The 13,161-nt window shown below is 35.2% G+C and overlaps 1 protein-coding gene across 3 annotated transcripts in view; it reads right to left on the bottom strand.

The window, feature by feature from the left end:
• Positions 1-8,350: 8,350 nt before the first annotated feature.
• Positions 8,351-13,161, bottom strand: part of SREK1 (splicing regulatory glutamic acid and lysine rich protein 1) — a 32,929-nt gene continuing 28,118 nt past the window's right edge. For all 3 annotated transcript variants that reach the window (XM_012577674.5, XM_041711390.2, XM_030257613.4), the window contains 3 exons: positions 12,298-12,393; positions 11,690-11,825; positions 8,351-10,620 (listed from right to left, as the gene is read on the bottom strand). In XM_012577674.5, coding sequence (XP_012433128.2) covers positions 10,468-10,620; positions 11,690-11,825; positions 12,298-12,393 — 385 coding nt within the window. In that variant the 3' untranslated portion in view covers positions 8,351-10,467. The remainder of the gene's footprint in view (positions 10,621-11,689; positions 11,826-12,297; positions 12,394-13,161) is intronic.

Genomic DNA, 13,161 nt, shown 5'->3' with positions numbered 1-13,161 from the left:
CTCCCATCAACTGCCTGAAATGAGGGCGCAGTCAGGTGGGGGTTGGTCTCTTCTCCCAGACAACCATTGACAGGACACAGCCTCAAGCTGTGCCAGAGGAGTTAAACTAGGCACTGGAAAAAATTTCTTCACAGAGTGATTGGGCCATGGAATAGGCTGCTGAGGGAGGTGGTGGAGTCACCATCTCTCAAAGTGTTTAAAGAAAGGCTGGATGTGGCACTCAGTGAAATGGTTTATTTCATAAGGTGGAGTTAGGTCATAGGTTGGACATGATCTCCAAGGTCTTCTTCAACCTATTTGATTCTGTAATTCTGTAATTGCTACCGTTAAACTTTGCCAGTAGTGGTTCAAGCCAATTCAGCAATCAGCAACCATTGGCTTTCTTCCGAGTTCTAATTAACTAACCATTCTGGCATTCGTTTCACATGTGTGCCTACTGGGTACCATCACAATTAGGATCCAGAGGATGCAATAATGCCCTTTTGGCATTACAGCTGTGGTTGCATATTTAGTATCTGGTGGTTTAGTGGGTTACATGGTCTTGAAATGAACTTGGCCACTGTGACTTCTGTGTATACTTTTCAAGTGCTACCTATTCACTTTTGGAAAGGAAGCTACATGTGTTTCTGCAACTTTTAATTATCACAGCTGTGTCAAAGAAGCTGTAATTGCCAATACCCATACAACATAGACAGATGTGCTATTTATCTAGGCAAAGACTGCACTGTAGCTTTTCAACACAAGGGTGAGAACCTCATTGTTTAAAAAAGATAGCATTGAAGTTCTAACTAGTTATGCTGGGTCATATGAATGTTCTTACAATGATGTAAACCATTTATTAAAAAGATAAAATTTACATTGAATACACTGGCTCAATGAAAATTACATTACATTGCTATTTAAGGATCCCACTATGAAAAAGAATACAAATATTTCCACTAAAAGCTACGAGATTTTGTGAATGTTGAGAAAATCTCTAGCTCAAAAACCAGTTAAAATAATCCAGTAACTTGTGATTCAATTCTGTTTCAATGTTCATTCAACCTTCACCAAAAGACCCTCTGGATTTCACAAAAATAAGTATGAAAAGCAAAGGTGTGGTAACATACTTGAATTCACCATATATAGGCTGTATCTCCATTGGAATGCTTGAGGAGTCTGCAGTTCCAAAAACTGTTGTGTGTGTACTCATAAATCCATTATACAATTGCTTTGAAGCAATTTGCTGTAAGAATGTTTCTTACTCTAACATTTTTAAGCATCAGGGTTTCTCCTGTTTCCGTATTTGTCTATTTGCAGCTGCAGGGCTGCAGTGAACTTTTTAAAGTCTTCAATCCACCAAATATTTTACTGACAAATAATCAGTCTGTTTTGTTAGTAATATTGTATGTGACTAATTTTCTGCTCTCCAGACCTGATGAAAATGCATGCTGATCCTAGGACACAGAGAAATAATACCGGACATCCAGTAACAAGCATAAAAGAATGTATTTTTTCAACTTCTAAGGACAGTTATGCTTCGGGTTTGTTTGTTGTTTTTTTGGGTGGGTTGTTGAGTTTGGTATTTTTTTTTATAATATTGGTTGGTTATTTGAAAGCTTCAAGAAGCAAAAAAGCATGGATGCAGAGAACAAGTGATGAAAGACACACTGGTTATATTTCTCTTTACACCCTTCCACTTGCATTGTCTGTCCTTCCAGTAGCCCAATAAGTCTTGGAAAGGCGATTGCATTGCTGATTAGCTGTGCTGCCCAGGTGGCCCAGTTTTGCACACTGGCATCATGGAACTCTGCGTAATGCTATCTCACAGCATCCAACCTTACAGTTCCTGTTCCTTTTCTTCGCTGGCAAAACTCTCATTGCCATCATAAACTGCATTGCAGCAAGGACTACACAATTTTGATTTACTTAATTTTCTCCTTACTTAGATAAAATAAAAGCACCTTCCTGCTGTCAGGCATTCTAATTTACTTTCCCCCCTCCAAAAGAAATAGTTCAAACAATATAGTTAATTAATTATTAAAGGCAAACCTCCAACATGCATCAGCCTTAGTCCTCCAGTGTTGGTCCAAGACATCAGGGTAGTGAACTGGGCATAAAATCAGTCAAAATAAACCTATTTCAGATATGACTAAAAAGGTTCAGCCACCTGTATACAGAATATCTCCTATTAATGTATAAGTAGACACATCACTTTCCAGTGCATTTTGGCAGATTACTACTGCAATAGAGTACAAAGTTAGCAGTGGTAGAGTATTAAAAATAGTTCTGCTTTGCAGTAGGCTTGCTGTAACAACACCTGTAGGACACTCAGTGTCTAAACACGTAGTATTTCACACACTACCTGGAATCTTACTGTGATAGCTCAGGAGGGGGTGCTCCAGCACTGAATTTTACACTGCAGTGCCTAACTTCCAGAAGATGCTCTTCCTACATCAGCTGTTACACTTACACTTTCTGAAATTCCAGAACTGATTCTGGCTTAAATATTTTTGTTTCTACACTGTAATCACCTCAACAATCCTTCAGGGGCTTGAAGCTTTCTTGGAAGTTTCTCTCTTGGGTCACACAACTAGCCTGTGTTCTCAGCAATAAGGATAATTGCTTTCAAAACAATGTACTGTTACAGCAAACCCACGACTGTGATCTGGAAATTTCTGGTAAATGATGCACAGAATCATGTTTAAAAAGGAGGATTTCTGGCTTGATTTGAAGTGTTGTGCTGGAAAGTGTGTCTTTTTCAGTGATCCAAAAGCAAAAACACTATGAGCTTTCTGAAAAGCTTGTGTTACAGGTTATAACTTCAGAGTAGTAAAGTTAAGTTTCAGTACAAGCACTAAATCAGAGTCATGCCTAAGCACTCATCTAACAGGAGGGCCTCATTGCAAACTACTTTCATTCCTCTAACATTGCAACCACTACAGTTATTAATTCTTCATGATTTACATATCTGGTCTTCCAATGTATCTATAATACTTCAATTCATAGTTCATGGTATACAAGTTCACACTTTCATAATACTAAAGGGAAAGAGGAGACTGAAACATAAAGAGTACTCACTCTGTCCCCAAACCCAAAACTCCTTCTCCACCCACTGTCACAGCTTCCAAGTAGCTAAGCAGCAAGCAGCAGCAAGTTTACATGGTATAAATAATCATCATATCCAGAGATGTTTGATCACTTATGTCAGGCATTTTATATCTCAAAGGTCTGCCTACAAGTTGAGATGAATCAACAGTGGAATCAGCAGGCCCCTCACCTCTTTATAACAGGAGACAGATCAGGAATGAGGCTTGACTACTTTTACGTGGCTCTTGAAAGTTATGATCTGGAAGGCTGACACAGCTTCTAAAATAATAATTCTTGCCTTTATGGTCTTCATGGATCTCTACTTGTCTCTCTTGATTACTCCCTCCATTTGCAGTTATAAGATGCTGTTGGAATAGTTACAGATCTGACAGAAGAAAGTTATTTTAAATAGTAGGATTTACATGTTTTATTACCACCTACTGAATTACAATGGTTCTTACAACTCTAAATAATTTCCCAAGGTAAAAAATATAAAAAAAGAATGTGATTTACTAGAATTAATTAACTTATGCCATACTTGGCTACCATTTTTCATCTAGCCATAAAAGCACCACAAATGCCCATTTCTAACACATTCAGTGCAATGCAATGATCCAGGTCTAATACTTTCTTCATCAAAAGATTCTGAAGTACACTTCCAGTTAATTCAGTATTGACACACTTTGACTGAACAGAGTAGAGTACTCCAAGTTCTGATATAAAATTAGTAGACTGAAGAACAGAGTATTACAGTGACTTACTGTTTGTCCCACACTATCTGAGAAATGGCCCTATAAAGAGGCCTCTAGCTCCCCCAGTCTCAAACCGTAATATATAGCTGTCATCTATCCATCCTTTTTGGAACCAAACATAACAACACAAATGTATCACAATATTGAGGATCTCAGTGAATTATTTCCTCACCAATACAAATTTGGATAATAAATCAAAACATTTGCATTTACAATTACCATAACTGTATCTTATGTAGAGGCTAGCCCTGCTCCTCTGTAATGTACAATTTTGAACCATTGCAAAGTTATCTGAATGTGTTTCTCAGATCTGTTTTTCCCTGCTTTCACAGAGAGGAAGAGTATGCACTTCTCAAGACCACAGATGGGGTGACTAAATCACCTGTGGTGACTAAATCAGTGGGAGCTAAGCCAGCCATGAGTCTCATTACAGATACGACCAACCTCAAAAATCATGAGATCAGATCACTAGTGATCAGTAACAGGCAAGTTAGTCTGTTGAGCAGCACATCTCAAACTTTTGCTCCCTAATCATTGCTATTTAGACTCTTACAAATTATACAAAGCAATTGAGAAGTTTAGGCATTGAGAAGTAAATTTTAGTATGAAATCATCCATGGCAATAAATTGATAGGTAGTGTCAGAAGCTCTGCTCAAACTCCTGATTTGACATAGTCTTTGACATAGTCTTCTATATAGTCCTATTTACTAATTTACTGTTTGCAAGTGAAACATCCTCTCTGATGAAACTTCAGTAGTTTCTTATTCAAAGAAAATCCCCTCCTCGGAGATGGGATTCAGAAGGCTCTTCTGTAACTAAACAGTGATGATATATTGGTAATATGTATGACACTTAATCCCTTATCACCTCTCCTGCAACAGTCTTGTCAGTATCAACAGAAGTACTTGACTCTGGAGCAGATAAAGCCTATTAGAGAAGAGAAGAAAAAAAAAAAAAAAAAAAAAAAAAAAAAGTACAGGCATGTGTTGTATCTCGTCTAAATTTAGTGGAAGTGAATTTGACACCATTAGAACATTGGGACACTGTTTATTTATTAAAAGAACAATGTACTAGTATTTCATGTTTTTATGTGTATCATTTTCATAGTTGCTTCATTAATGCAAAAACAGACTCTACCAACATAGCACAAATTTGGTTAGCTGTAAATTAAACTTAGAATACCTACATTATTAACAGAAATATCAAACTTTGAGAAGGAAAATAGTATTTTTTGCCGCTGTGGTGCTTAGGTTCCTCATGTATACCTGAATCCAGACTGTGATGGGTGTGATATGTGTGTAACAAATTAGACACAGGTATCAGTCGGGAAAATACTAGAAAGGACCTACTGACAGGCTACATAAACTGTGAATGTTAAATTCCTATCTTGATCTATCTGGGCCAAATCAGTCATTCCTTTGTGATTATTATGTAAATGACGGCTTTTCAAAGTAGCAATTTCTAAATGGCCCATGATTTACTCACCAGTGCAGCAGCAGTTCTAAATCTTTGCACTAAGAAAAGAACAGAGCAATGATTTCTAAGAAAGCCAGTTAACTGTGAGGCTCATTAAGGCTATCAAGAACTGCACGAAAGAGAGATGAAATTAACTCTTTTACCATTGCTGACAAGCCTCTCAGGCCAAAAAAGACACACATAGCCTTTTCAATGGAAGAAGAATTATTCCATTAGCTACTATGATAGAATACACTACGTACACCAAAAATTTCTGATCTCACATCAAATTTGGCACTAGATGAACATAAAAAATGTAACAAATTTTAAAAAAAAGCATAACCTAAAATTTTCCAGAATAGTACAAATAGCTAAAATCTAATTTTTGCTGTCCATGTTCTCCTATATTAAGCTTGACAATCTTAAAACTGACTTGTCATGACAATAAAAAAAATTTTTCTTTCTTGGATAGTAAGAGTTCACATGTTCAGAAAACAAGCTGAAGTTGGTAGATACTCAACTGTAGTGTTTACTTAAACAATACAGAATTGAAGTGTTAATTCCTGCATCTCCTCAAACTAGAGGGCAAGTATCTGCCTCCACATATTGAGCAGTTTATGACGCTGTATTACATTCAAGACAATACTAAAGAAACCTTTGTGCTAATGTGCTCACATCTTGCAATAGGACTTACTTACAAATGAGGCAGTCTTGAATTAAAATGTGTGGTTCTCTTACATTAAAAAAATCCTTTTGTACAGTGCTTTTAGTTTTCAATATAATTTTAATTACACTTTTCAACATATAAAAATAAAGCTAAACTACAAGCTGAAAACTTCTGCTTATGTATTAGCAAACAAAATTAAATTTCAAGTTCTCTTTAGGCTCTAGCACTAAATGGTATCTACATATATTCAATTCTCCACACTCCAGTCTCTGGTGAAAAAACCACATCTCTCTGAACTGTCTAATGATTGACATGATTTTAGCCATCTACAGATTTCATAATTCATGCCACAAAGTCAAATTTTCACTTTCAAAATTATGATAACATCAAAGGTGATATCTGATTACTATAAAATGGAAAATACCAAGCAACATATGTCCCAGGTAATGATTCAGAATTCACATCTTTAAGACTGTTTTACCACTCAAATGCTATTAGCATACTAACATTTACAAAATCCAAGATTATTTTGTCTGGATTTTTTTTTTCTCTAACAATACATGAGCTCTGATCTTCTTTCACTACAAAAGAGATGCAGAGATGCTTCAGACCTAGAAGTAGACAATACACATACCATTATGGCATTACTTTTTGCAAAGGTCATACTCAACAATGAAAAATAATTAAATAAGGACTGACAATACATATACAATAATTTATAACATACATAGCAGGATTTACTTATTATCTCTTCCTTAGAACAAACAAAAAAAAAAAATCACTTACTTCCCTAAACTAGTTAAGATTAAAAGATAGCAGTAGAAGCTAAGGGCAAAAGAGAGAAGCTACTATGTAACAGATCTGAAGAGTTTCAACATAATTTCAGGTATTTGCCTTAAATATAACTGGGCCAGGGAACAGTAGCATGCAATGGAAAGCGTGCTCCTATGAATTCTGGCAGCATAAACTGCACTGAAGTGTCCACAGCTCATTTCAGAATCCAAGCTGTGCATAGGTTGTTGTCAACCTGCTAACATAACGCTAGTTCAGATATTATCTATCAATCTGAAACTGCCATAAATAAAATTAGCAGGTGGTTACCTAATACAAACCCACATCTCATCCATTTCCCAAGTATTCCTCAAGTATTTCTAGTTTCTAACCAAGTCCTTTTATAATCCCTAATCCCCAATTTCAACATATGAAAACTAAAAATTCTTTACAAACCATACTACTATTGGAGTTTGCAAACAAAATTCCATGCCTCACACCTGTGTAAATCCACTGACTTTGATGAAGTCATCTAAGCCACAGCCACCTCTATTTTGAGCTTGACATCCTCTTTGATCTACCAAATCATCTTCTGTTACCTCCTTTTTTTCAGAATGCAATCCAGAACCCTCTTGGGAAACAGCTATAGGCACTAATGGATACTATGCTTATGTGCTTTGTGTGATCTTCGCAAAACGGCAATGTTTAATTACTCAGCAGTTTACACTTCAAGTAAAAACTGATTCAGATGAATCATGTAAAACAACACAGCTACCATGAACCACACTTCTGAAAACCTCTACCCAAGTTAATCCCATTTACAAAGTGCAAAACCAGATGATCTGACACAGCATCTCAGCATACAAGCTTGTAATTATGAAGGTCAATGGACTTCCCATGGAAGATGGACACATTCAGTGGATGACACACTCAGTCCTGTAGGAGCAGGCTGGCACTTCATTACTGTGCTATGTTACCAGTTTGTAAGCAAGCTACCCTCTGCAGAGATAAGCATTTTCTAAACTAATAGCTCTCCAGGGGTGGCTTTTTAGGAACACTTGGTAAGATGGACAGATCATACCTACATCACAGTTCTGCACAGTATTTACAAAACAAAACCAGAAAATATAGTATTTGCAAGAAAATATGACTTGAGGAGGGAAAGAAATGTGTTTGGTGGCTGGTTGCTTTGGTGTTTTTTTCTTCCTTAACAAAAAAACCAACCAACAAAACCAACTGAACAAAAACCCCAAGACACTTTTTTAAAGGGAATCATAATTAATATACAATAGACCAATGTGCTGCATATAGCCTCACAGAGATGATAAGCTAGTAAGTTAAGGTACGTTTCTCAGCTAAGTGTACACAATCCTTCACATATTTTATAACTGATACATCATAGAATTATGCTATTTCAAGGTAACAAAACTCAAGAAACTAAACTAATACAAGCTAAAACATGATACACTGAAAGAATGCTAGTTCTTCCCAACAGAAAAATTTAGCTTTTCAAAGAAAACATAGATAATACATACATGTTTTCACTAATATCCACATTTAAAATAAAAGAAGCTCTATGAGTAAATCCAGATGGTCTAAAAATATTCCTTTAATAAGTATGTACCAGCAGAAACATCCCTCTAAAATACTTACTTTATTAGTGAAATGGTACCAAAGATAACAAGTATACAAACAATCTCTTTGCTCTATGCTACTTACACATCATAAATAAGACAGCTGTTGTTGCAAGACACAATCTTTCACAGTCTTCCTGTAAGCATACAGATTTTTTATTCTTTTATCAGAATTAGCTGTTTACCAGCCAACAGCATGTGGCTTAAACATCACAAAAATGGCTGTTCTATACTTTACATGGTAAAGCATTTTCTGATGTCTTAAATGTACACAGTGGCAAGAACATTAAATCTTATAGAAAATGAGGAGTGATTAAGCAACTTCACCATCAAATTGGATTTCATTACCTTAGGAACTGGGCAAAGTTTTCATCCCCTGTAATATGCTTCCCTTCCACTAAAAAAACTTAACTATGTGGAGGAAAAGTAAAACAAGTAGAAAGCAAACAGCCAATACACTTAGTTTTTTATTTTAACTGAAAGAAATAACACTTCCCATGAGGTAAGGCAATTAATAATTTGATTGCATTAAGATGCAGTAAAAATAATCTACGCAATTTTAACTATAATTATGTCTTAAAAGCATAACTTACCAGAAATCTCACATAACCGATTAAATTACTTCCAAGAAAAAAAGCCATGTTTTGCCATGACAAAACCACCTGTTTTGTCATTCTCTTCTTGCATGCTTTCTCTACAAAATATGATAAAAGAATCTCTACTATGAAAGCCCGGCATAAATTAGAACTTTCTTCCTCAAATTATTTATCCCCTATTTCTTTGCATGTCAGTCCTTTTATATTGCCCAACAGGTATTAGAGAAAATAACAGAGAGGTAACAATTAAGGCCATCCAAATGTATATTAAATGTCTTAAGGGTTTTCTTTGATGCAGGTGATGAGAGCACACTTTGTATTCAGCTACTACTTTTGTACAGTGGTGGTCCCCAAATTACATCTTTTCTCTTATTTATAAATCTCTTCTAAGAATAAAAAATAAAAGTAAAATGGAGCATCACTATTTTAACAAGTGAATCAAACAACCATTCTGGCAAGTCACTTGCATTTTTGTCTACAGTATGGTGGTGGCAAAGTAGCAAGAGATCATAGAAGATTTAGCTAAAAATGTGTAACAGCACATATACATTTCTAGAAAATACCACATTTTAAGAAGGCACTAAAGCTTCTGCTTGTGCTCCCATATCTTTTTAACAAAAAGGAAAAATTTATTTTCTTAATGGCACCTGTACTATTCTCAGCTGAACAGACACACTGCAGTACATTGCAAAACAAAGCTGTAAGTTCTGGTATCACCACATAGATGTGCTCACTTCTCTATGAAAACAACAAAACAAAACAACCCCAAAATAACCCTGTAAGCTAACCTAATATCTATAACATGGCAATGTTCCTTTTAGGAACAGAAAAAGCACATGCATTGTTCAAATACTTTATAAGAAATATTAATTTCAGGGAGATTAGTAAGAAATTATTTTAAATAATAAATCCTAATAATCTCAAGCAGTGAGCAAATGAAAAACATACTAATCTGTGAGTATTTAACATAAGAACACTAAAACCATGTTTATGCTTAAATCCCCTTTCCCTACAGTTGTCATTTACAAGGAAAGAAAGTGTGTATATTTATGCACCATTTTCAAGCACATCAAACAGCACACATTAAAGTTTTTGTGGATTTTTTAACCTACAGGGCAAAACAATACAAAAGTCATCAACAAGCAGTATTTTAAACAACCTTCAATGCATATCTTCAGCTTTTTTTGGGAAGTACAGGTTTACATCTTTCAGTTTCTAGTTATTTGTAACAGCTTATAGCAAAACTGAACATAAATCATTTTACAAGTACAGCCATCATGGAAATGCATGGATTTTCAGAGATGAATACTTCTGATGGCATCTGCCTTTTCATGGTATTAACTACTGGTCTGTGCTCTCTTGCTTCATAGCAAGAAGACAACAAAGCTATCACATGAACTGGAGGAGCTACTAGTACTATCAACACATTCAGGTTGATTGTTTTGACATTTTCTTCCTTATTCTGGGAAACAAAATGCTTTGGATTTCATTCCTTAGTTGAATTAGAAGTCCATTCCTTGTTTTATACCTCTTCCATTTTAACTGAGAGATTTTCCTCATTTGGTTGACAATTCCCATTCTGTTGTAGCTTGACTTCATCTGTCCTTTGTGTATCTCTATTGTCTACTTCCTTGTCAGTTTCTGAATTCTGATCTTCTTTATTGTTATCTTTGTCCTACCAAAGATAAAATTATTTGACAACAAAATAATATTCTTAGCATTACAGGCTATGACTTCCAACCAACTCCCAGTAATTTTACTGTTTCAATTTTTACATGCACATTTTGTGTCTGCAAATTTTAGAATAGAGGTGTGAGCTTCTTTGCCCCTACACCTTTTTTTAAAATATGATTTTCAGCTGGCTGAAGTTCATCACTTGTAACAACCCATCACCCAAGAAATTACGCCATAGAATGATCTGTCTCTATTAACTAAAATAAACTCATATATAAAGTTATAGAACAAGCAGCACCATAGAACGTTTGAGAAGCAGCTCCAGAAACGAAAATTTCACTAACATTTTTAAAACAGAACAGGACTAAATTTTTTCTCATTCTTTGTCAGGTATCTGATGCATTTTTAGAGTTCTTGAGTAAGGTACTTCCTCAAGCATTTGAACAGTCACCCAAACCAGCTGTTTTGTAACAGCTGAGTAATTCTGAGCACAACTAACTACTCTTTAAAGGTGTGCTGCTATTCAAATTCTAAGATTAAACAATTTGAAGATATTTCTTTTCTTAATTGCAGTACTTTCTATTCTGCAGGAGAAAATCCTATACCACTCTTTCACAACTCTTCAACTTTACCCTTACAAAATCCAATATATAGATCAGGACCAATTCTATGAGAGTTTGAACTGTATAGTGAGAGTTTATTTTAAAAGTCATCTTTTCAGTTTCACAATCAAACCACCCCTGAATACTGCTTGCTAGTCAATAGTCTGCCTGCTCCTAAAAGTAGGAAGCCAGGCAAGACCTCACAGAAGGCACAAACAAGAAAGAGAAACAAGGTCTTTCTGTAACTTAAGCACACAAACTCTTATAGTTCAACCGAAGATCAAATATCTAGACTTAAACTGGCCTACTAACCCCAACTAGCAAATACTGAACTCAAGCAGCACTAGTTTGGTAAGGAATAGGAGAAATAGAAGAAAGGAGGAAAACAAAGTAAAAAGTACAGAGAGAATTTCAGTGATGGCTTCACTACCACTTTATTCTGCTGATCACTTGGTCACACAAGCTTACCTTCAAAGTAGTGGTGCTTTTGTCAGATTTCTCCTTTCCTTCTTTTTCTTTACTACTTTTTTTCTTTGAAGTCGAGCGTTCTCTTTCTCTTCTTTCATTATTTGTATCTCTTTCTCTCTTTTTTTCTTTCTTGTTTCTGTTTCAGAAATTTTTTTTTCAAATTAGGATTTGATCCAACTACAACAAACTTCAAACCATTTGACTGCAAACTAAACATCCAGCATGGATTTGCAAAAACCCTCCCAAAATTTAACCAAAAATCCCTTTGCAAAGACGATGGCATTTTTTTGGCTGAAGAGATATAAACAGTTCATATGCCCACCACATACTGTATTTGCAAAGAAAAAAAGCAATTTAATCTGTAACAGATGAAGGGATTTAATTGATTTGAAGCAATTTGCAATGCTGATTGACTTGAAACTATGCCACTGATAGATCACCAGAGCTCATATTGGTTAAAGTTCTGAGTTAGTTTTAAATTAAAACTGAATCATACTGACCAACTGAAATCATCTGAAATCACTAGTGCAAAGGCAGTAAACAGTGAAATAACAATAAATTCTTCCTTCTTTACTGACCATTAACTTCTCTGTTTATATCAAACTGACCTTCTTGGAGAAGGAGTTCGTGAAGACTTTCTTTTTGCCGTTTTTGATGTTTTAGGAGATTTGGAGGGACTTCTGCTCTTCCTTTTACGCCTTTCTCTATGGGACCAAGTAATTCAGTATCATCAAAACCCAAAAATAATAAACTCAAAGGAGATAAAAAGAGAAAGCTCTTCCAATGATCTAAACATATTCACTGAATTTAGCAGTGTATATTACCAACAAAATATGAACTGTACAAACAAAAAAAAACTTTGTATGCTTCAGTTTAGTGGCAAAGGCAAGGCCGATGTAGGAAAAAAAATGTGCCTTTTCAAAATTTTTTAAAAAAACCTTATATGCTTGACAACAATGAAAACACATTGAAGTTGGTAATACTGTATCAGTTAAGAATTTTTTCAGTCAGGAAAATAACTCAATTGAATGAGGAGCCATACTAAGACAAAGGTATAACTTGAGCAATATGAATTTCAAAATGTAACACTGCAACCTGAAAATCACTGCAACTTCAGTTTAACCTGACTGAAATTTACTTCATAAATATATGAGCTAGAATTAGTTGGCTTAAAAGAAAACAGTGCAAAATGAAGCCCAAGCTGTTGTCAAAGTCAGAATAAATAAAATCTATTGTTTCTCTAGTGGTCCTTGCATAGCAAACAGAATGTCATCATTCTGTAACACATGGAAGAGCTTGAAGTGTTTTACAAAGAAACTGTTATACATAGCTAAATAGAATTTCCTGAAGTTGCCATTATGGAGTCTGATCTTGAATAGAGTAAAACATAAAATAACCAGTCATTTATACTGAGGGACATGTTAAATTAAAGCAAAAACTGAGTCAGTACAACTTAATTTAACATAAATGCA

Source organism: Taeniopygia guttata, chromosome Z (assembly GCF_048771995.1).
Source record: "Taeniopygia guttata chromosome Z, bTaeGut7.mat, whole genome shotgun sequence".
NCBI lineage: Eukaryota > Metazoa > Chordata > Aves > Passeriformes > Estrildidae > Taeniopygia > Taeniopygia guttata.
The sequence above is the reverse complement of the archived record's forward strand: the minus strand, read 5'-3'. Positions and strand labels throughout refer to the sequence as shown.